Genomic DNA, 24,991 nt, shown 5'->3' with positions numbered 1-24,991 from the left:
CTCCTAGACCTCTCCCTGAAGGGTCGGGGATCTTGTAGCCTGATATGGTGTTCCACTCCCTTTGCACATCCCACGTCCCACTCATGTAGTGAGAACACCTTGGATCTCTCGCAAAGCTTCTTCCTCAGGCGATCCTTCCACTCCTCAGACAGCGGTGAGTCCCCGAAGTCAAACTTCGCAGGATCTATCATTGGAACTTCAGCTTCACACTGGGGTCTCACAACGCTTTCAGGCTCAAAAATGTCTGCAATCTTCTGCCCTGGTTTTACAAACACATCACGGCGTGTTTCATTAGCAACCAGTATCGTCACCTCCTCCTGGGCTTCAGCAGGTAGGGTTATGACTCCGCTGAGAACCAGCACTCCTTCTGGGAGCCCTCCCTTGGTTGGCTGCTCTACCACAGCTAATGTTCCCTTACTGCCTTTTAGGCAGGTACTCCTGACAATCACCTCCTTTTCTGACATGGCAGGCACCACTAAAGGGACCGGGCCCGCATACCTCAGTGCTCCGACTGGCAAATCAGGCATCTCTTTTCTCGTGTCCTCAATTTTTCTGTAAGCCTCGGCACAGTGTGTGTGTATCACCAAGGTATTCAGATATTGGTCTCCTGCTTGCTGTCTGCAGTAATCGGCCAGTATCCTAAAGAGGCTGGAGTTGGTCCCTATTAGCACAGACACATCAGAGGCTCCTTTGGGGTCAGGGCATATTAAAGCAGCAGTGTCCACCTCCTGTCTTACCCCAGCAATCTCTTCTGGGAATTCCAGGTGTACTATGACATAGCCCTGATAAGGGTATTCATCCATGCTGAGGCCACACAGACCAATGCCAGTCAGTGGCTGTATGGGCAGGTGCCTAAGCATCTGTTGGTAGAATGACTGAAATATAATAGTCACTTGAGATCCAGTGTCAAGCACAGCTTTACACTCCGCCCCTTCAATCCTCACCATGACCTCTGCTCGAGGCCCTATCAGTCCTGCAGGGATCCCAGCTGGTTGGTCTCTTCTGGGGGAATCTTCAAATCCTCTAGGCCTAGATGGTCTCTGTCCCCGGACCTTCTGGCAGCTACTGGATCTCTCCCAACTGATCCTCAGCTTTTCATACACTAAGGAGGGGTTCTCTTCCTTATGGCAGTTAGCAGCACTGTGCCCATCCTGACCACACCGGTAGCAAAAGAAGTGTCCTTTCCCCATTCGGCGAGGTGGGACGGTGACTCTAGATACTGACTTCTCTATCATCACAGTCTGAGGCTCCTTATTCCGGGAAGTCTTAGCTTGGTCAATGATGCTTTGCAGCTCAGCTATCCGTTCTGTCAGGACCTGCATTTGTTGGGCAAGTTCCTCTGTGGTGCTCACCATCAGTACACTGGCCATTGGCGGTGGTGTCGTACTGGCTCGTTCCAATGTTTGGGCTTCCCAACACTCGCTGGCTGCCTGCCTTTCTTCTTCTTCCCTGACCTCCTTTATCAGCTGGGAGTAACTTGAGGGATGTTCCTGCCGTTCTCTTAGTCGGAGATGAAGTAGGATTGGGTTCCGATACTGAGTCCCTCTTACAACTTGAGCCAGTCTGGTCTGATCCATCTGCTCAGCAGTCACTGCTCCCCTCATAACAGCTCTCTGAAGTAGTCTCTCCAGCCTCTGTATGTAGGCTGAAATTTTCTCACCCCTTTGCTGTCGGGAATTAATGAATTTACAGTAACTGTCCTCCGGGCCCTCTACGCTCCCAAAGGTATTATCAAGGGCCTCTAGGCAGTCCTTCACACTGACCTCAGGGTCAGTGAGCTTCAGGGTGCGAATTACATCTAATGCTGGGCCACTAAGGCTCTCTATTAGACATCGTCGCTTTTCTACATCGGGTACGGCCCACTCCCGCAGCATTTCAGTAGTATGCTCCGACCAAAGTTCAAACTCCTCTTCCCCATCAAATAACCTTAACTTACGACAAGAGTTTGACGTAGCATAGGCCAACACAATCTTTTCCAATATATGCCCCAGTGCTTTTGCCCAGTCATAGGCTGAGTCTGCCGCCCCTGAGCTAGAGGCTGCAGGACTGGGGCCCAACAAACCCGACATATTAGCCATTATACAAACAGTAGTTTCCTCAAAATATAAACATAATTATTTCCCAATACAGTGGAACACTCAACAAGTGCTTGCGAGGGGTACTGACCCAGGGATCCCGGACGAGCCCCCAAAAATGTAACCCTTCTGCCCCTCTAGTTGGCTGCAACAAGGGCCGGGTTCAGTATCCAGGGGTTCCGTTTCAGTAACACAATGCATAACCGGCTCGAGCCCCCACCCAGTGACCTGGGACACTCACATACCACACCCCCCTGGGCGCCTCTAGGAGGCAATACTTCCCCTCTCGCAAGCACGGAGTCTGAGTGTAGCAAAATCTTTTTTAATAAAGGAAGGAATCAATGCGGCATCCCATTGGAGAAACACCACAAACAGGGTTATAACACAAACCATAAACAAAAACCCACCTCCAAGTACATTTGGCACTGTCCTTTTTCCGCTTAGGGTTTTAAGTCCAATCACCCCAAAGTCCAACAACCCAAAAGTCTCTGGTCAATGCCACCCCAGAGTTCGAGAGTCTATCTGTAGAGGTCCCTCCCCCCAGCCTGGGTAGAAAGGGGCACCTTACGTGGTCCAGGGCCAACTGCCCTGCCTCTCCGTGGGTTCTGCTTCCGCCTTCTCCACGAACTGCTCCGCTTCACCAGCCGCTCCACTCTGCTCCTCCAGCCGTCCTCAGGAACTGCTCCGCTCCACCAGCTGCTCTGCTCCATGAGCTGCTCTGCAAAACTGCTCGGCTCCGCTCACTCTGTGGGCCGCTCCACCTGTCCCGCAGCTACTCCGCTCTGCCAGCCGCTCTGCTGCCACCAGCTGTCCCGTGATCCGCTCCAGCCGTCCCCGCAACTGCTCCACTCCGGCAGCTGCTCTGTTCCACAGCATATCTTCAGGCTCCCCCACTAGTTAGCACAGTACTCAGTGCTCTCAGCTCAGTCATTTCAGCTTTTTTGTGATTTCAACTCTTAGTGATCTCAGCTCTTAGTGGGGGAGCCCCACTGCTAGTGCACCATTAGCCCAAAGTGAGTTCAGCTCAGCAACCTGTATTTAGATTCTTGAGTGAATAAAAAAATCAACTCTGACATTCCACAGTGGAGAGAGAAGGGGGTGCAACTGGTGCTTCTGGCTCCACAAGGAGACTGCACCACCAGGCACAGATACCTGTCCCCAGCCTCTCTACTTCACTGGGTTTTGGAACCCATGACCCTTGTCTAGCAAGTACCACCCAACTGAGGGTGAGTCATTTGTCACCAAGCAGTCCCACCGCTCAGCAATCTGGGATAGGGTAGGCGTGTCTATGCAAATAAACTCTCTGACATTCTTTCCACCAGATGTCAGGGTAGAGCTTATCCTGACTCTGCTTACATCAGTATGATCCGAGAATGTTTCTTTGCCAAGCTCATCCAAAAACTACATTGATGGGTGGAGACTGTGCTGAGTCATGGGGGCCGGGGGATGTCAAAAGCTAAAAGAAAAATGGTCCAGGCTGAATTTGTAATTGTTATTTTCACCATTAACCAGAACTATTATTTTTTCACACAGGACTGATCCAAAACCTAGAGAAGTCACCTGAACGACACCCAGTTGATTTCAATGGGTGCCCCAAAATATGCTAGGTGCCATGCAAATGCGCACAACATGACATGCCCCAAAGATCTTACAGTCTACGGATCTGAGGTGTACCTGGCTATTAGGACAGGAGACTGCAGTTAGCGAGTGGCCGTGAGACTAAATTAATTCAGGTAATGATCAGAGCCATAACTGGCTGATTAGCACAGAGAGAACCAAAATTCTAATCAGGTGTGCAGCTGGAGACTTCACCTTTATACACAAAGTGGCCAATCTTTATTTCCAATTACATGTGGGTCTCCTCAAGCTCTCAGCAAAGTCAGCGGGAGTCCTTCCATTAATGGTAGATGGAGCAGCCCCTAAATACTGATAGCTTCCCAAGGCAAGCATACCAGCGCACACAAAGGTAACACAATCCTTTAAAAAGAACAGGAGTACTTGTGGCATCTTAGAGATTAACAAATGTATTTCAGCATGAGCTTTCATGAGCTACAGCTCACTTCTTCGGATGCACAGAATGGACTAACACGGCAGCTACTCTGAAAACAATCCTTTAAGCAGAACTATAAAAAATTGCAACAGCAGCATGAGCTCAACAGGTCTGAGCTGTGCTCCGGCCAAAAGCGAAGGACCTCTCCCCCTCCCCCGTTAAACTTTTTTTTGCTCTTTTTATTGATTAAATCCTCATTTGTTCTCAGCGAAGCAAAACACTGGCAGAAAAAAAGTGCCATTTTCTAGAATAAATATTTGTTTAAAAAAACCCTTTTTTACAAATAAAAGCAAAATAAAAAACTCAGTGGGACTCCTCGTGTGTGTAAGTGTTTGCAAGATTCGGGCCAAAAATTGCAGCTGTTTTGGAAAGACACCAGGAGAAGTTCTGCTCCAGTCAGACCAGTGTAAATCTGGAGTAATGCTATGACAGTCTAGAGAGTTACACTGGATTTTTGATGTTACCAAGGTGAGCAGAATTTTTGAGGCAGGTTGTTTGAGAATTAAGGCCCTGATTCAGCAAAGCACTTAGGCACATATTTAAGTCCATCCCTCGTCAAGATCCTGGAATTGAAGTGTGAATGGGCCATTCTGATAAGAGTAAAAACAGGGCTTAAAATTTTAAGCTTTCTTTTTAAACACCATCAGAAATGATGCCGGTACCACCACAAAAGGAAAAAAAATAATTTTCCTCCTTCATAAACATATGCTTAGGGTACATCTATACTACCCGCCGGATCGGCGGGTAGTGTTTGGTGTATCAGGGATCGATTTATCGCATCTCATCTAGACGCAATAAATCGATCCGCTAATCGATGCCCATACTCCACCTCGGCAGAAGGAGTAAGTGGCGTTGACGGGGGAGCCACGGCAGTTGACTCGTCACCCTGAGGACGGCCAGGTAAGTCGAACTAAGATACTTTGACATCAGCTATGCTATTCATGTAGCTGAAGTTGCGTATCTTAGTTCGAACCCTCCCGCTAGCATAGCCGAAGCCTTACTTTTGTCTAATGGGTTTAGCAAGATTGCTGAAGATGTCTTGGAGTTAAGTCTGTCTTGATTCCAGAGTAAACTGTTCCCACTATTCAGTAGATGACATTACAGCATGTCACATGGTATCCTGACACTCATGCATAGCAGCTCCTGAACAGTTTAATTCTAAACAATGGAACTATATAGTGCACAAGTGCTGGGGTTCTCACAACAAATTTTTTCGTGGCCTCAGAGTGCTTCCATATTAACACTTTTCACAGCAGACTTACTCAGTCCCTGCAAGCGTGGGGACAAAGTAAGCTCTGGATGGACTGGTGGATGGATAGGCAGCAGGGGCCAGGGACGATGAGTGGTGGAGGAGGCAAGGGGGAGCCAGAGCCTGAAGCCTGAGGGATGGGGCCCCAGGAAGGATCTTGAAGCCCCAAGGCAGTAATCTGAAGCCCTGCAGCCAGGAAATGGGGCCTTGCGGACAGGGGACGGGGCCAGAGCCCAAAGCCTGAACCTCTTGGCCGGAGCCTGCCACCCCACCATCCCAGGGCTGAAGCCCGAGCCCCAACACTCCTGGGAAGGTGGGGAACTCACAGGCTGTCTTCTCCTCCAGGTTGGTGCTCCAAGTGTCTCCAGAGGGGGACAGGGCCCAACCCCTGCTGGCAGCCCCAGCAACCAACCGCGGTGGCCACGTGTGGCCATGGTGGTCGCATTTTAGAAACACTGAGTACACAGTTACAAGTCAGAACACTATGTGAAACAAAATGTCATCATATTGGCATACCCATGTACTCTATTCACTAGAATAACAAATGATTATATATTAAATTGTGAAACTAGTTAAGTAATAAAAATAATAAAATCATTGAAACTAATGGGGATTTTTTTTTGCAGCTAATAGATAATGTAAAAAAACTTGTACCTCTTTGAACTTTTGGAATGGTTTCCCAGGGAATTTTACAAACATTAGGCAAAATAGATAGGGTAAAATTCACCCCTCTGCAGAAGCCACTTAGTTCCCACTGAAGCCCTCAAAATAGGAATTAATTTGTACTTTAGTGGTGCACTTCAGTGAATTTTACCCACAATAAGTAAAAATCTAATTGGATCCAGCAAAAGGAACTACTGAGTGAGAACAGTCGTCCTGGCTGCACTGGGATTTTGCAAATCTCCATCCAATAGTGAGCATGTAGCAATGTTTTACTTTGCACAAAGTGCTGATGTTAACAAATACCGTAATAGTGGAAGTAACTTTAACAAAGCATTGCCAGCTAACGCAGCACTTCTGAACCAGTGCTGCTGTTGTCTAAAAGTTGTTTTGAAAGTTAATTGTGGAGCCTCACAAAAGTTGGAGTTGGGCAACTGCTCCTGCCAAGGTTAAACTGGGTCAAATCTGGAGATTCTGCCTGGGAGCTAGATTCTGTAGACCACAGTTGAGCAAAATTCCCATTGAGTTAGACAGGAATTTTCCATGATTAAGAACTATAGAATTTGTCCCTTAGTTGTTACACAGTCCCAGCTCCTCAAAGGTATATAGGTACCTAACTCCCACCGAAATCAATGAGAGTCAGGCACCTAAAGATCTTTGAGAATCTGGGTCTCTCTCTACTGAGTGAAACCTGAGTAAGGGCCTCCAGCTTTCACTCAGCCTGCATTAAGCTAGATAGTAACTAGGGTGTTCAGAAATTTTCTGACAAAGGAAATTTAGTCAGAAAACGCTGGTTCAGCAACACAAAATGTTTTGTTGAATCTAGTACAGATTGGATGAAACTTCTGCCCATCACCACCTCCTTCTCCCCAGCTCCAGAGGAGATTGCAAGGCACCGACACAGAACTCTCTGCCTTCTGGCCTCCCCCTAGCTCCAGGAGACAGGCAGTGCCTTTCGGGGGTACTCTGTGAGTCTGCACTGCACCTGGGAGGTGTAATTCCCAGCTCTGGTAAACATACATGCACTTGCTTTGCTCTAGCTAGTGTACTAAAAATAGCAGTGTAGCCAGGGTGGCAGATCAGGCTCATCATCTGAGTACAATCCTGTCCTAGGTATGTTCTCGGAGTGTCTAGCCCATGTTACCTCAGCCGCATGGCTATTTTTAGAGGGTTGGCTCAATCCCACCCAGCTCCAGAAGATAGGTTCTTCCTCTCTGTTCCCTGGAGTTGGGGCAGGGGGGACAGGGAGAGACAGAGCATCTGAGCTCTCTGCCTAGAGGGGAAGTAAAGCATTCAGAGACTAGAACTGCCAACCCTCCAGGATCGTCTTGGAGTCTCCTGTATCAGAGGGTAGCCGTGTTAGTCTGGCTCTGTAAAAGCAGACTGCTTTTGGAGTCTCCTGGAATTAAAGATTAATCTTTAATCAAAGTTTATATTATGTAATGAAACCTTGAGCAATACGTCCAACCAAAACTGGCAACCCTACCAGAGACTCCAGCCAGTAGGCGCACCGATAACCACAGCAGGGGCTGCTGGACGTTCAGAGACCTTTCTACAGTTGTGAATGGACTTAGTCTGCCCTGTGCTGATTGGCTGCTTGCTCCAACCCTCTCCCTTCCCCTCCTTCACAGTCTCTTCACCTCAGCTTCACTCCTCACCTGCTCTTTCTATCCTCTTCTCCCCAGCCCTACACCTTTCATCCCCCTTCTCTTTCCATTTAGCTGATCCCTTCCTAACTAAACCCAATTCCCCTCCTCCAAAAAAGTCATGTAATTAACATGACATTTGTTGCCATCGCGTTATTCACTCTGCCTATATGTTATATCCCTTCCCCCACCCTGTGTCTGTTTGGTCTATTTAGACAATATTGCCTCGTTGATACAGAAGGGGTGGAGTACACTCAAACAATCTGTTGTCTCTAGTCTCATTCTTGTCTCATTCTAAGCTCTTTGGGGCAAGGGCTGTGTTTGTATAGCACCTAGCACAATGGGGTCCTGGCCTACGACTAGGGCTCCAAAGCACTATGGGTAATACAAATAACAAATATTTCTCATCTTGTCAATTTCACAAGAAACTGAAGAAGATGCTTCCCTGCGGGCAGCCAGGAACAGCGTTTTTCTTTAAATCCCTCTCGACAAAAACATTCACGGTTTTCACATTTCGTCCTGCTTTGGGACTAAACTTTGTCTCTAGACTCAAATTTTCATGGCAAGGGAACCCCTCCCCCTTTTTGGCCAGCTTCAACAGCAACACAGGGGCCAAACTACTCCCTAATTAATACCATTGACTTCAATAGCGCTAAACCAGGGATGAATTTGCTCCAGTGTGCAGCAGTTACAGTATATTTTGTAGCAAACTAGAAAATTTGGACACTTACTGAGGATTTGCATGCAAATGTTCTTTGTTGGAGCCCTTAAAGGCCAGGTTCTTTCCTGTACAGAGATCTGCTAAGCACAGGAGGGATAGGGGGACAGGGACAGATCACAGATGGACTCCTAGGGATCTGATTACAGCTCCCTCTTCTATGGGCCTGGCTGCACTGGCCAAGATCCCCAAGTAAGGCAGAACATGGTGTGGTCCATAAGAGACTATATGCCAGCCAAAAACCAGCAAAGCAGAGTGCCACCCTACTCCCTCTTTCTGTGTCTTTGCTTCTTCCAGCTCCTTTGTACTATCTGAGCAGCGTAAAGCAACCAGACCACAGATGAGAATCTGGCCTTGCATGTGTTAAGTGCCTATATCTATGTTCACAGGAATATTTATTTTTTCCTTACTCAGCCAGCCACTGCAGTAGCTTGACTCATAGTTGTATCATTATCTGCAAACTTTATTTCTTTACTGCTTGTCATTAAAGTCTTAGGTATTTCACAGACTGTGAATACATGTTATCTTATAAACAACCGTATTTCTCCTTTTGCTTTTGATGGTAGCACTCACTCACGCCTGGGCTGGGGGGTGCACTCTGCAGACGTATTGAAGATACATATCCTAGGGATCAATTCATGTGATTGTAACACTGGAAGAATCTGTGTCCTAATGGCTAATGTTCAGTATGTATGTAGGTGTGGCACAATGGGAAATATGTCATACAAATAAGCAATTCTGTCAGTTGGTGAGTCACTCTTACCTATAAAAACAGCAAAGAATCCTGTGGCACCTTATAGACTAACAGACGTTTTGGAGCATGAGCATCTGAAGAAGTGGGTATTCACTCACGAAAGCTCATGCTCCAAAACGTCTGTTAGTCTATAAGGTGCCACAGGATTCTTTGCTGTTCTTACAGATCCAGACTAACACGGCTACCCCTCTGATACTTGACTCTTACCTATGCACTTTTAAAAACTACAGTAGCTAATTATGTATGGTCTGTATCTGATAGCCCACAGGCTCTAAACCATTCATTTTTAAAAGGATCTAAGGTCATGTCAATATCCCTTACTCTATGCAAGTTGTCCCATTGAGTTCAATGAGAGGTGTGGATGCTCAGCACCTTTGAAAAATCAGGCCACTTGTATATTTGATGCCTAAATCTGACTGTAATACTCGTCACCCAGCTTGGAAATTGTTGGCTTGAAAGTCACAGCATTTACAGCAGAGGTCATTACCATCCAACACAAACACAAAATTCTGTGAGTGCATTATAGCCCGAATGCTTTGCAAAACAGGTTATTTGGGTCTTTCAACCAAGTAAGACAAGCCAAAGCTTCAGAGCAACTGCACCTGTATTCCCCCTGCATGGTCCAGCAAGGGCACCCACTCTGGGCTCCTGGCTCCTCAGCCATCATTGTTCTTGGTCAGAGACCTGCAACTTTCTTCCTCTTGACCATGGCTTTTTCCAGACTGTACAATATCCTACCTCCACTGTGATAGTCCCAGCAAGTCAGACACCTAAACAGGCCAGCGTCTTTGCTTTGCTTTCTCTCTGAAGGCCATGACCAGAGTAATGCCAGCAGTTACCATGCATCTCAGAAGGCCCAGAGTCAGAGCCTCCCCGGGTATCTCATGGGGTCGCGGGAATACAACCTGGTTGATTTACCTTCATCACCACCCACTGTTTTTAGTCCCTGGAGGAGCTATTGTAACTCTCGCCTATGGAGTAGAACACAATCATATATGAACCGTTCATTTAAAGCAATGGACCCCAAAGATGCTGCATGGGGTTGCAAAATCTGTCACCTTTCCCCTCTAGACTGGTTACGTAGAATCCTGGCCCTTAATAATACATAAACTTCATACAATGAGGTCATTCAAGGATATTGCAGGAACTTGCCATATTTGGCACGGACATGTTATGACTCCTTCCAAAAGCGGACACTGCTTCCTGGAGGAACCTATTTGACAGCCCATATTAGTTGCAAATGTACAACAATGTCAAACAAAACCTTTTGCAGGGGTTACAAAGGCCACTGCTTTACCTGTCACCATCCCTGCGCTGTCCCTGGGCCCAAGAGAGACTAGCCCCTGGATGAAGGGCAGCATAGCTGAGTGAAGCTGAAGCTAGACAAGATGGAGGTCACACAGGTGGGGGGAAAAGGAAATATTTTAAAGAATGGGGGCTAATATAATATCCTCCTTAACTGAAGGCCTCTGTCCTCCAAATGTGCACATCCTCTAGTCTTTTCAATGCTTTTCCATTACTGTTTGCATTGCCTAGCGGCCCCAGCCAAGGTCAGGACCACATTGCGCTAGGTGCTGTACAAATACATAATAAGACAAGCAGGGACAGATTTTTAAAGGTACTGAGGTGCCTAAAGATGCACACAACTGCCTAGTGGGGTTATCATAAGCACCTATGTACCCAGCTCTCACTCAAATCAACAGGAGTCAGGGGACTAGGTGCTTTTGAAAAGCAACTATCTTCAACTCTAGGTACCTAACTACTTTGATAAATCTGGCCTACGGAGCTTGCACTGAAGACCTGACAACCTAAATAGACAACGCAGGCCAAGGGTGATGCTGGGGGAACTCCTCTATCTGACGGTGAGTTGAAACCCACCCCCCTTGGAATAGAAATGCTTTCTTCAGCCTTTGAGGAAGCAGGGAATTTACCCAGGAATCTCTCCAACACCATTATCTGTAAGAATCACTTGTATCAACGACAGTCATCTTTGTCAGCAAACAACTCAGCCCATCAGTCACCCGCTTGGGGCCTCCTTCTCTTTGGGCTAGGGTGAACATATTTCCCAAAGGGAAAATGGGACAACTTGTGAAGCTGGCCCGAGCATCTTGCCTGAGCCCCCACCCACGGGATTGGCCCAACCCACTTGCCCGAGCCCCTCTCTCCGCAGCGGGGGCAGACAAGGCTTAGGTGAGCAGCGATGCACGTACTAGATAGGGTGACTATATTTCCTAAAGGCTGGGACTAGTGTCGCTACTCGCCAGGCCCTGCTTCCACCCTGCATGGGGCTGGCATCACCACCCCCCCCACCCCATTCCTACATGTTCCTCCGCCTCCCACTTTTTTGACAAAAGCTCCTTGTGTTGATCTTGAGTGCCCCACCACCCCGCAACTCCCCCCCCTCACCACACACACACATATCAATGATAACTACATTCATATGGAACAACTGTCGAGAACTAGACTGAAACTGGTGAGAGCAGAAGGGCCGTGCTTCCTCAGTGGCTTCCACATATATGTGAAATGCCCTTCCACAAGAGACTCGCATGAGAGCTCGCCCCCTCGGGATGAAATGCAAATTCCAGCTCCTCTCCACAACCCCGGGGAAAGAAGAAGAAGAAGAAGCAATGCCTGATAAAAATGTTACTAAGTCAGTAAACAATTCTGGAGGAGGAGGCAGCGAAGTTCCTCTAACATGTGCTGTGGGAAGAAGAACTATTTACTGACTTTATCTCTCTCTCTCTTTTTTTTTTTGGTCCGCTGCTCAGATGCAGGGACAGATCCTCAGCTGGTGTAAATAGGTGCCACTACATTAACATCCAGGCGGCCTTTTATGTCAGCTGAGGACCTGGCCTCTAATAAAGTAATGAGCATGGAATAGATACATAGAATTCACAGAACTGCCAACCCCAAATATTCAAAAAGCACGAGTCAGGCCCCCAGAATTATGAGATTGGCTTAAAAATCTTGAGCTTGTCAAAAAAATACATTTTGGGTTCTTCACAACCAGGCGGACCACAAACTTACTTTTTTCTATTTTATATATAAAAGTTGAGCTGCTCACAGAACATTCGACCTCAGCAGCTAGGGTTTTAACTAAGACATCACTAAGCACAAGACTCAGGATAAAAATGCAGGAGGTGGCAACACTACTTTGCAGTCCACAGGCCTGATTTTTCATTGCCCTGCACTTTGTGCAACCATTTACACCAGGGCCAAATGAGTGCAGAACATTCCCATGCCAATTTGGTCACATTTTTCGCCCACACTTCCCTTGACGTGCACGGGAAGTGACTACACAAGACTGCACAATGACTACAAATGACTACACAACATACAAGGTAAAGAGAATCAGGCCACCTTGTTGTGTGATAGTTAACGTGATTTAATTACAGTTTCCTTTCTATTCATAATCTTTCTGGGTGAAATCCTGGTCCCACTGAGTTTTGGCATGGACTTCAGCAGGGCCAAGATTTCACCCTCCATGTTTTACAGCCTACAATTTGCATTTAGCATCAAACTTGATCCTAGATTATACCCTAAACTTTCATCTGGATACTGAGCACCAAAACCTGCTTGCTTTATCCACACACGTGGTGTCTCTCTGACCTACTACTTCCTCAAAAGTATTTAAGCTCCTAACTTCCATTGAAATCCATTGAGAATCTGGGGCTCTGAGCCTTATTCTGCAACCCTGATGCACAACGAATAGCATTTATTCACAGGAATAGTCCCACTGACTACTTGCAAAAGTAGACCCCTCGACGTGAGTTAGGCAAGCAGGATTGGGCCCCAAGCTATTTTGATTTTTTGTTTCTACTGGCTGGTTGCACTGTGAAACCCTTTAACATTTAAACAGCAGCAGCTCTACAAATCTGACATGTTGAGACTTGACAAGAATATTATTGTAAGGCCCAACAATGGTTTTACACTCACTTACATTTATGGTTTCTGTGAGTCATCTATATGTTTATGGATTTGTCACTACCTAGAAAAAAAAAAAAAAAAATCTCTTTAGCGAACACTTCGCTGCAGCAAGACACTGAGTAACCAAGTAGAAACAGACCTGCTACCTTAGGCGATGGCCAGAGTCATTTTCTATGATGACCAGAGCTATATTGGATTTGTTAGGCAATGTCAGCTTTTGCATGCTACATTCCTTGGCTAATAGCCAGGGTTATGTGTAATACTTTAGCCACGCTGTTGTTACTTAATCCTTTCCTAATCTGCAATTTGCGCAAGAGGAGTCAAATCTAAGCAAAGCCACGGAGAACATCTCCACTAATAATTTATCAAACTCAACTTTTGTTGTTGGCTCTGGTTAGCGGAGGTGAATGTTTTCCTGCAACAGAACTGTAAAATAAACAGAGGGTATCTGATTCATGCTGTGTTTCCATCGCCCGCACTCCCTGTCACCCTGATGGTTCCTTGAATGATAAGCCCACATATGTGCTCACAACATGTTACTAAAGTATAGTCTCATCTCCTTCTGCAAATTACACATTAATAATAATAGGAGTTGCATGCAGAAATCCACACCCAGTGTGATGAGACTATGCCCTTGGTGTTCAGCAAAGATATTAATCATCCACATTTCAGTGTGAGAAGACAAACTCCATTTGTCTCTGTATAATCAGGCAAGATGAGTAAAAGTCCCTTGAGCGGAAAGTGCATTTGCACCCCTTTGTCCCATAACTTTAGTATAAAGAAAAGTGTTACCTCTTGTTCTATGAATTTTATTTATTTTGGTCTTCTGTGCACTGCTTACTGTTGTTAGAAACATGATTGCTTCATACAGTTATGTTTATGTTTGTATGTAATTGATACATCTGCTGCTCCTGCTTCAAAGCCAAATTTGGAAGTGGAGTGCTGCACATCAGCTTGGTTATCTGGTTAAATACTGTAAATAAATACATACAGAGCAGAGAAAACTATCAAGTTTTCATTAAGGCATTTTTTAAAGAGATGGTTCCATTCTCTTTTTCTTGCTCTAAACTCTAATCCTGAAGGATTTTAATTTTGTGGTAACAATTTAAGCTAGGCTGAAATGTGGCATAGGGATTTCACTCTGAGAGCAAATATTTTGTAAGTTACGAATCCATTATAAAAAATGTTGCAAATTTTGCGTCACTTTTACCACTAATAGGTCAAAAAGAGTTTTAATTTAACAATGAACTTTGGCCACAGATTAATCAGAATGTGACCTTATAAGGTAACTAGCAAAAAGAATTTAAATAGTCAAGATATTTTTCATATGTGTGAAATGACATTGTTTTAAAAAGTATTTGCATAGCATATTAATAACAGTACTGTATATATGCTGTGCCATGCTAAGCATTCTGATATTTTCTGATGGAATCTAACAGCATAAAAAAAGAAGTTGACAAATATACTTTTGTATAAAAAGAGAATCTGAATAGAAACTTGCGTAATAAAATACTGATTGAAACGTGTTTTTAAAATTCTCTCTCAGTCATGGACTTAAACCGCTAAAGCAGAACTATAAAAGAGCACATTACACAGCTTTAGAATTCAGTTAAGGGGAATACATTTTAAACTTGTGCATCTTTATGAAATAACATCACTCTTTTCATTGACAACACATTTGGGCAAAAATATATTTAATGAGCACTAAGGATCTCTCCTAAAAAAATCAGCACTTATTTTTAAACAGATAAAACACAAAATGTTTTAATATGTCCAACTATGTCTATGTATAGCCTGAGAAATATCACCTGCTGTTCAAAGATCCAGGAACAGGTGGCTGGGATAAGCAATTTTACCCTTAACGCTGTGTTTGCCAGTCTTTGCTGGTTTTTAGTCAAAGCACTTAGATTATTCTAATTTACACTTCTTTGCCATTGTTTATTTTTTTTAATTCCAAATAAATTAAAATTGAGGATCAATTTAGATCTGAAAATACAAATAATCTGTATAAATAACTGTATACTGGCAAACTCAATGGGAACAATGCTTTGATAGCCAATGTTATAAGCTTCTGAGCAATCTCACCTTCACTTGTACTCTGTGGAAAATCAATAGCAATTGAAGGCTCTCAGCACAACCTAGGAAGAACTCATCATTTTGCAGGTTCCGGGTGAATGCAATGACTAGCTAAGAAAAAGAAAAAGACTCATCCAGTCCTTGCCCAAAAGGTCACATTGGGAAATGCATGAATTGTGGCGCCCTTAAAAAAATACTTCATGCCTCATCTAAATAAAAGTTTCTCACACTCACCATGGAAGTTTTAGTTACTTAATATGCATTGTCTTTCAACATGCTCTGAAACTTCATGTACAATAATGCATGAACTATGAGGTTACAAAGCAACAACAATTTATTCTGCTGTCAGAATGGATGTTATAATCCTTAAAGCAACACTCAGGTTGTTTGCAGATGTTGCTACCATTTGCACTTGTTCTAATTGCTCAACAGTGCAATGCCTGTGAGAAAAAGTCATGGGGCAGCCCAGATGCTGGCCTAATCAGGGTGATTTAATTGTAGGAGAAAAAAATGTTTTGAAAGCATTCAAGCATTTATCAAAGCCCAAACCGCCTGCAGTTATTTGATAAAGATGCAACACGGCTTCTGTCCAAGATACAACTCATGGTAGGGCTGTGGATAATTTAATCAGACTACCTAGGTAGTGTGCATATTTATACAAGTCCTATGAGGATAACTTTAGCAAAGTAACTTGAGATATTTTGGTGCCCGACGTACACTCAGCAAGCACATGGAAAATATGCTGACTGCATATATAAGTAGTCTCTCAGAATGGGAGAATAGGAGCAATGAAGGTAAAGACGCTTTCCTCTGTATTGACCAATTACTTCACCTCTTTTCCCCTTCAGGTCACTCTTTAGAAGGGAGATCTCTAGAACATATAGTTTGACACAGGCAAAGATTTTGCATAGAGTGGCTGCATTGGTAAACAGATTTAAACTCCAAGGACAACATTAACAATGGTGAAAGGTATAAATAAAAACTAAGAATCCCTTCTTCCTCTATACTTGATAATGACGACCTCACCACTCCTGGGTGGGTCACAAGGACAGCTCTCTCTAAGGAAGGTGCATTCTATAGCTTTGAGACAGTTACTATTTATATTCCTAATCCTCGTGTGTCCAAGAAACACGTCTATTTGTATTTTCATTTCATTTTAATAGGCACATAAGTCATCTTCTGCATTGGACTAGTGAAAGTAGAAGCAAAATTCCCAGGTTTAATTGACAGCTGACTTGGTATGATTAAACATTGCATTTTCAAAAATCAGGTTCTAATTTCAGCTGCTCAGATCTGATTTTCTAGAGGCTTGCACCTCATGTAGCCATATCCACCTGTGCAAAAATGATAGCTTTCTGACACGGTAGTGCTTTACGCCCGCAATGCAGATGCAAATAGCCATGCAAGGTGCAAAGTAACAGCATTCAGATCCTTCTTTTGCCAGATGGGTATCTAAACACGCATACATCCAAATTAGAAGCTGCTTTTGAAAAATCTGAGCCTTAAACCTTTCTGTGCCTCAGTTTCTTCATCTAAAGAATAGATCTAATACCACTTAACCTATTTCACGGGGCTGTTGTGAGATATACTGAATTTCTGTTTCCCCAAAGGCCTTTGAAATCCTTGGAGAAAGGTGGTACGAGCCATATTCCGCAGTTCTTACTCAGGCACAGCTTCCATTAGGGAAATTTGCTTGAGTGATGACTGCTGGATTTGGCACTAAGTGGAAAGCATTATCCCTCATGTGACCAAACAGCCGCACAACTGTATGTTAACAAAGTATCTGCAGGACCAAAATACACTTTAGATGAATATAAGTCTAAATAAATAGATAAACTTAACCTCAAGACATATAAAAACATGAAACTGAGAACAAACATTTATGAAACCAGGTTTATTAAAACTTTTCTACAAGTCAGACTTTATCATCTAGGTTTCCACATACATACATATGTACAGGTTGGACAGTGTTTTTAGCTTGTGTGGTAGCTTTTCCACCAATATATACAGATTTACTTTTTTTAGGTTTAAACTGTATCACAGATACAAATGTCAAGCAATCATGAGAGATTTAGTGCAACAGAGGTACTACACCCTTCTCTAATACTCATGATTCTGTCAAGTTAGTATTGCCAACAATAATTCACATTAAACTGCTCTTCGACACCTCGGTTATTAGGACACATACAACAGCAACTCCCTCCCCCCGAAAACAGTAAGATATATGTACAAAGTACACAGTACATGAGGTATATATGGCATTCTCACAATGCATGGTGGTACTGTAGCTTGCCAGGGGTTAGTCCTTAAAATAACTGCATCATTCTTGTGTCATTGTGTCAATGTACAGCAAAGTCATTTACCCGTTTAACAAATTCACTTTAGAAACTGTGTATATGTCATCTTAGTGAACCACTTTTAATACAAGTTGATATTTGTGTACATCATCAACCAGGCACACACATGAAACAAAGCAGAAATCTTAGGCAGGACTAGGCTTTACTTATCCCCAATCCAGGAAAGTAATCATTACTTAGATGCATTCATTATCCACATAAATTTGAAATATTATGAATAATCATGCAAAAAAAATTTAAGAAAAACAAACGTAGCCAGAGGCAGATGATACATCTGAATAGTCAAGTACAGATGTCTGGAGAATTTAAGTTTCAAGACCAACCAAGTTTTTGTACAGGATTTTAAACCTAAGAGATAATGCTTTGTAGAACTGAGCCAATAGGAAAACAGAAGGGTTCACATATACTGTCCAAGACCCTTCTCTCTCTTTTCCAAGATAAGGTGCTCCAACCTATGGTGTTGTGTTTTGGTACACGGACATGTGATGGCACTCTGAGCTTACAAGGGCATAGAATTATATATTCTTTGTCACAGGTAGGCTTAAATACATTAAAAATGCATTTTATGTTCAGGGAGATGGTATTATATGAAATCCAACTGAAAGGCCAGATATCTTCTCCTCGTTAAAAGGTTACTGGATTAATCTGCCAAAAGCAGTAGAGGAAGACAACACTGTACATTTAATTATGGATGGATCTTTAATAGCTTCATATAATATACCTGCTAATAGCAGGATCTACCTGACAAGTTAGCAGGTTGTTGGACTTGGTGGGTCAAGACCTCCCTCCACCATTAAAGTGCACTTATAGTCAGAAAATTACTCTTATAAAACTGGCAACAAGGTGCTTCCTTACTGATTCCTCTCATTAATTTCCATGTCAGATTTGGTCTTCCCCCATTTAGTATCTTCAGGGCTACACATTCCACTTAATACCTGTGGGGGGGAAAAGGGGAGGCCTAGCATCTTTTTGTCTGTCTCTTACAATCACCAATAATAAGATTCTGCAATCAAAGATCACCCGGCAGTTGGGTGGCTGATGATGATGCACGAGGCAGAATAGATTCCAGCTGGCTTTTCCACAGCTGTACTGGCCCTGCAGTGCTAATAGTACGCACTTGCCAACAGAGTAAGCAGATATCACTCTGGATCCGCTGAGTAAGTAGTTGCCTGCCTTGTTTATTTACTTGTTTTTTAAACATAGTCACTTTTCTGATTATAATGACACTTTAGAATGTTGTGCATCTGTAATGTGGAAAAATGAACCCCTAAAAAAAGATGCCTTGTGTGAGAACTGTATGAGGTTTTTGGAGATTTCAGGACTAACAGAAGAAGGAACTTATATCATCACTGTCTCCATGATGCTCTGGAACAATTTGATCAGAAGTTCCTGTATCCTGGTCTACATATCCAGGTTCCAAAACTGCTTCAAACCAAGGATGAAGCAAGATCTCTGGAGCAGTGAGTCTTTCCGAGGGTTCCCGTCTCAGCAGGCTACGAATGAGGCATCTGGCTTTGGGAGAAACATGATCAGGAATACAGAACTGTCCACGGCGGATTTTAGAAAACAGAGTACTAGGGTCTGAGTCATGGAAGGGATAGCGTCCTACTAGGAGGGTATACAGCATTACTCCTAAACTCCAAACGTCTGCTGATTTTCCAGAGTAGGTCCCTGTTGTGTTTAAGATCTCAGGGCTGACATAGGCTGGGCAGCCATGTTTATCTGACAGAGCATCATCTTCCCCCTTGATGATGTGAGTGTCTTCTAGGTTTTCTAGTCTCAGCTGAGTCCTGACGAAGAGAGAAACAGATGTATGGGTTACAAAACTGTTTTAATAATGAGCACAAAGATAATTTAACACACAAGGCTGTCTGCTGTTACAATCCCTGCTGGACCATGACCAAAGGGAGAAAAACTTAGCTGTGAAAATGTAGCAGAGAAACTGTGAGTGCTAGGCTAGACCTGATCCAGGTGCAAGAAAGGTGCAGCTACAGTAACAATGTCACACAATACTGCATACTGTGCGGAAAATAATGTTATTTCATAGCCTCTATATTGTTAAAATTCCACAATTGAGGAATATCACCGAGAGCCATTCTACCTAGGTTGGACTGTAACCGTGCTTGGTTAATTTACTACAGTGTTATTACTATTTCCAGTTTAACCATGAGAACGCACCATCCAGCAGCATGCCCTTTTAAATCTCAAAGTCCAGATCCCTTCTGCACACACCATGGCGATTAATCCTCCTGCTCATTTATATTTTTTTCCAGATGACGGCACATGTCATGCTTCAATGGCCATCTCTTCTGCAGGTATAGGCTTATCCTAGTTCCTAACTGCACAGGTTAAGTGGAAAGGTTTTACATCAGCTGAGCAGCCATTCCTTTGCTCTTGAATGGCTCTGTTCTGCCTTACAGCTTAATGGTGCGTGAATGCATTAACTGCAGTGTGTCCTCAATGTGACTTCCTATCGTAATGTAAAATACCCATCGGTTCTGTAAACGGAAAATATGACTCAGCCTATGCTGTTGGCCTCCGATTGGCTGCTGCAGCACTAGAACACTGCACCTGTGCTTCTTAGACTAAGAGTCTCCTTACGTTGCTTAACCCTCTTGTTACCAAATTTGACGCATATGACATTAGCCTGTGCAATGCTTATTTCCAAATTAGAAAGACTGTGTGCAATCTAACATTTCAGCGAGGGTTTTATCTCATCATAGGTGGGAAAAGCTGCAACAGTTTCCTTCAAGGGTCTCACTATTTTGTAGGTTAACATATATCTTTTCCGCTTTAAAAAAAGAGAGGCAGTGTTGGAATAGCTATCTTGCTTTGTACATTAATACATTCAAACTTAAGAGATACTAGCCAAATTAAAATTATTTAAAAAAGTAAATTTTCTTATGTTTTATTGGGACCTCAGTTATCACTAGTGAAAGAATTTTAAAAACAGTTTTCTCGTGGTTAATGTTGTTCACTCACTGCAGTTTTCACTAGAATAAAACTAGTTCCTTTCAGTTTTGCATTGGGCCATGTGACAACACAAGGGCAGAAATGTTCGCTTAAACATTTTTTTTCCTGTCTGAATAATTAAAAAAAAAATCAGAAATAGTTCTACCAACCTAGATTTTATAAATCTAGTTTTTACAAAGCCTATACTCTGGGCTAAATTTGACTAGACAGTGTCTCTTTAAGCCGTGCATGCTACAAGGAGCTCATTTAACATTTGGGTTCTCAATATAAGATGTAAACCTCCTTCAAAATGCAACACTATTTACCCCATTTTAACCCCTTCATTTCTTTGTGTGTGTGTGGGGGGGAGGGGGGTTCAGGGCTCTGACCACATGCAAAGTATACCACATTATGTGGCACTTAGGTCTTAAAATAGGGAGCCTGTCCTCTGCAGAGGAGGAGGGATCAAAGCTTCTACTTGCACTGTAAGTGTAACTCGGAGTAGATTGACTCCAACTATACTAGCAGAGTGACGGAAATGCAATTTTACAGGTCCTTTCTGCAAAAGAAATTGAACACTGAGGCCCTCATCCTGCTATGAGATCTGTGCTGGTAGATCCCTGCACTGGTTTCAGTGGGGCTTTGTAAAGGGACAAGAGTCCATCTGCAAAGATCCAATTACAGTACTGCAGCCTACATTAATTACACTTTTTTTTATACGTCAAAGTTGTTTTCCTTTTGTTTTATCATGCCCCAGCCTCGTTTCATTTACTGTCTGCGCCTTTTTCTCATTTTACTTTGAATCTGATGTTCAAGTGCAGTGTATTTTGATGTCTGGAGCTAATAAGTTCTGAAATCATTATCTGTTTGTACACCAAACAGTTTAATCTGAGCAGCTGCTGAATCAGACAGGAACCTATGTGAGGTAAGTTGTACACAGTCAATCTCAGAGGTAAAATAAGTATTTACAAATCAGAGCCATGACATGTTAGACATGTACATGCGCAAACACACACACACACAGTTGTGCACAGGACAATTTGCAGAGGATAACTGGTTTAGAACCCTATTTCACTTCTCTACAGTGTTCTCCCCCCAAAAAAGCTGCCTTTCCTCTAGTCCGCCTGGAAGGTTTTGCAGAACTTTGATTCACTTTGATAGAGTTCTCCTCTAGAAGTGCTATTCCTCCCCGCCACCTTCACAAAGGCCACTCAGTGAGCATCGCTTACCTTTCTTCAGTAGAAAAGACAAATTTCCTGAGCTTGAGGTCACCCAGCACAATGGCCGATTGGTGGCAGTGAGCTACAGCTGAGACGATCTGCTTGAAAAGCTTGGCAGCCTCCTCTTCTCGCAGCCTTTTACAGCTCCTCACATAGGAGTGCATGTCCCCAAAGTCCTTCTCAAGGAAGACATAGGCCTTGGTGTCCCCCAGAATCACTTCCACTACCCCAGTGATATTTTTATGAGATGGCAGCTGAACATAAAGTCGAATTTTGTCCTGGTAGTGTTTGAGAGGGAACACCTGTAAAGACGAAATTTAAAAAAAGGATCTTTGTTACCAGGAGTGCTAAAGCTGGTCTACAACACAACAAATTTCCAGGGACAATGCTGAGACAACTCGATGGGAGCCAGCCCTCAATATCAACTATGTTAAAAGCCGCTTTGGAGATACCTTCCAAAAATATTCAGATATTGTTAATCTGAAGGAGAAGAAAACTTTAAGGACAATTGATGTTTTTGCCTTTCAGTTACTCTGAGTTTTCACACAAGGGTGATCATGGTTACACTGTAAAGTCCTAGTATGCAAACTGCGATTGAACTCACGGATGTCTAATTCAGGGAATGGCAGGCAGGGAGATGTTTTGTAAGGATTTGACAGTGTTCTCTCGGTGACGTGCTAAGCTTGGTTAAATGTTACTCACATCCTAGGCTTGACTGGAATCAGTGATACACATGGAATGTCATCACTTCTATTCATTTGATATCTCCAGGGAGAAACTTGGATACACAACTTATAATTCCCACTTCTCATCCTTCATTACCCAATATTACAGTCATTAAAACCTCCCCCCTTGTCCCAAAGATGCCTTTAGGCCCATCTGCCAAGGAAGGATTAGAAAACACTCCTGATCATCATTAGAGCCAGGCAGCAGGTGGCAGCAGTAAACTCAGAGTCAGCAACTGGCCCATTCAGAAATAGGTCCAAGACAACAGACAAGCATAGTGTGTTCTTTAAAAGCCCTGTTGACATCTCATGGAAAACTCTGCAAGCAGGGTTAGTCAGGAACAATTCTGCTGTGTGTCATTGTCAGCAGGGGACAGAGGGAGGGAGCAGCAGTGATGGGGCTCCATTTGGCCCTCTCTTTTAATCTAGAGCATTTGCATGGAAGACTGCTGTTTCTCCTGAATCTGTGTCTGCTTCTTATCTTTTTATTTCTCACCTTACAAGCCACAGTCCTCTCCACATCTACTAACTATAGCTACAGTTACTGTAATCCAATGAGATCTGAGTTGGGAGTAGGGTGACCAGATATCCCAATTTTATAGGGTCAGTCTCAATTTTGGGGTCTTTTTCTTATATAGGCTCCTATTACCCGCCACCCCCTGTCCCGATTTTTCACATTTGCTGTCTGGTCTCTCTAGTGAGGAGCCCGGTCTCGCAAAAGTGCGGATCAAGGCAGCTCCACTTAAAGAACAGATCGAACTTTTCTCATCGGCGAAGCCCGGCTCGAAAGTCACCAGAACTCCAACCTGCACCCCAGCCTGGCACCGCTATAACATACCTAAGCGCTCGGCTGGGCCAGTCCCTGCCTGCCACCGCCTCCCCAGCCCACTGGGCTGCCCATCCCCGGGGTCCGCGGCCGGGCCAGATCAATGGGAGGGCGGTGGCGCCAGAACACTGCGTATAGTGGGGATGCTGAGAGCCACTGACCCAAACTGCAAACCCTGTATCTGATGCAAACCCCTTCAAGCCCGGGGTGCAGCAAGCAACCCCCCGCCCCCTTAGCTCCAGCACCTACGGGGGAGCCCAAAGCCTGCAGTGTCCGGGCTGGGCGAGGGAACAGCAGGGGGTCTCCAGGCTCCCCTCCCCAGCAGGCGGATCCCCCGGGGCAGCGGGCGCCTGGCGCTTACCTTGCAGCGCAGCTCCTGGCCCGTGTGGATGTTGAGCGCCCGGGACACATGCTCCCTGTCGGCCAGGGGCAGCAGCAGGTAGCCGGCAATGAGGCTGGGGCTCTGGGCGCTGCCCGGCGAGGCGGGGGCGCACGGCGAGCCCGGCGCGCTGAGACAGTCCTGGGGGCTGCTGGGGCACTCGGAGAGCCGGGGGCACTTGGCCGCTGGGGCGTCCTCGCTGGAGCCGTCCTGCAGCAGCAGCCGCTTGGAGGGGGCGCTCCGGCACCGGGCGGCCGGCAGCAGGAGTCCCGGGCGGCGGGGCTGCGTCTTGCGGCTCATGGAGACGGAGAGGCGGGGGGCGCTCCCAGCCGGGCGGGCAGAGGGCGGCGGCGAGCGGCTTCCCAGCGGGCTGTCCCCGGGCTGGGGGGCGCCCCAGGCACATACAAGGTGAGTGGGGGGCTCCCACGGCGGGTGTCCGCGGCGGGCGGCGGGAGCTGCTGCTGCTGCAGCGAAGGGCTCCGCGGCGCGTCCCCCAGAGCCGAGCGGGGCAGGTCGGTGCCTCTCGCCTCCGGCTCGGCGTGTGTGTGCAGCGAGCGCAGCCAGCCCGGGCTGTGCCCTCCCGGCGTGACTCACCCCGCACACTCACTCGCAGGTTATCTGTCAACAGGGCAGGGTTGTGCAATGGCGAGGATGCCACATCCCCCCCTCCCCCCGCGCCTGCCTCCAGCAGCAGCCTGGAGCTTTTTCCACAGCCGCTGCCAAAGGCCGGAGTTGGAGATCTTAAAAGTTCCCTTGACGCAAGGGGAAGTGGGCAGGGGCCAGAGGAGCGAGGCCCGCTCTCATTGGTGCTCCCACCTCATTCAGAAGACACGGGATGACTGGGATGGGCGAAAGCGGCTCTCGTGTATCACACAGCAGTGCATGCAACGGCGGGGTACATGCAGCTCTGGTGTGTCAAACTCCAGCAATATATGCGCGGGTGGGGGCGAAGGGGAGGTGTGCGCACAGCTCTGTGTCACCCTCCAGCAATGCATGCAGTCGGGGGGAGGGAGGGTGCATGCAAATATGTGTTACCTTCCAGCAGTGCATGCAGCAGGGTTTGTGTGTAGCCTTGTGTCCCACTCCAGCAGTGAATGCATTAGGGATGCATGCAGCTCTGTTGTGTCCCACTCCAGCAGTGAATGCAATTCCTTGTCAGGCCCCAGCAGTGCATGCAGCTGGGCATTGCCAGAGGCTCTGATCTGTCACACTCTAGTAATGCATATAATTGTGTGTCCAAGCCCCCCACCTATCTGAGAGCTTTTCAAACATTAATGGATTTATCCTCACAAAACTCCGGTGAGGCAGGGCAATGTTATTAATCCCATTTTAATGGGGTATCTACAGAGAGAGAAGTGACTTGCCCAAACACATGCA

The 24,991-nt window shown here is 45.2% G+C and overlaps 2 protein-coding genes and 1 long non-coding RNA gene across 3 annotated transcripts in view; all 3 read right to left on the bottom strand.

Annotated features, from left to right (window-relative positions):
* NSMCE2 (NSE2 (MMS21) homolog, SMC5-SMC6 complex SUMO ligase) overlaps nucleotides 1-24,991 on the bottom strand; it is a 279,238-nt gene that overhangs the window by 58,661 nt on the left and 195,586 nt on the right. The window lies entirely within an intron of this gene.
* LOC127045442 (uncharacterized) lies at nucleotides 11,583-15,249 on the bottom strand. The gene is made up of 4 exons (XR_007772715.1): nucleotides 15,165-15,249; nucleotides 13,872-14,052; nucleotides 13,083-13,140; nucleotides 11,583-11,742 (listed from the first exon to the last, which is right to left on the bottom strand). It is a non-coding gene; the product is annotated as an uncharacterized LOC127045442 (long non-coding RNA).
* On the bottom strand, nucleotides 17,035-24,331 carry TRIB1 (tribbles pseudokinase 1). The gene is made up of 3 exons (XM_050941143.1): nucleotides 23,597-24,331; nucleotides 21,694-21,986; nucleotides 17,035-19,302 (listed from the first exon to the last, which is right to left on the bottom strand). Exons 1-3 carry the CDS (start codon nucleotides 23,912-23,914, stop codon nucleotides 18,834-18,836), a joined length of 1,080 nt encoding a protein of 359 aa, XP_050797100.1. The 5' UTR covers nucleotides 23,915-24,331; the 3' UTR covers nucleotides 17,035-18,833.

Source organism: Gopherus flavomarginatus, chromosome 2 (assembly GCF_025201925.1).
Source record: "Gopherus flavomarginatus isolate rGopFla2 chromosome 2, rGopFla2.mat.asm, whole genome shotgun sequence".
In the NCBI taxonomy this organism is placed as follows: domain Eukaryota; kingdom Metazoa; phylum Chordata; order Testudines; family Testudinidae; genus Gopherus; species Gopherus flavomarginatus.
This window is presented reverse-complemented; position numbering and strand designations above follow the sequence as displayed.

What these genes read in the sequence shown, in the direction of transcription:
- TRIB1 (XM_050941143.1), bottom strand. Translation starts at nt 23,914, where the DNA reads ATGAGCCGCAAGACGCAGCCCCGCCGCCCGGGACTCCTGCTGCCGGCC. An exon ending in GCCAGGAGCTGCGCTGCAAG is followed by an intron (nt 21,987 to 23,596) that starts GTAAGCGCCAGG and finishes TCGTCTTTACAG; the next exon opens with GTGTTCCCTCTCAAACACTA. An exon ending in GTCTTTTCTACTGAAGAAAG is followed by an intron (nt 19,303 to 21,693) that starts GTAAGCGATGCT and finishes TCTCTTCGTCAG; the next exon opens with GACTCAGCTGAGACTAGAAA.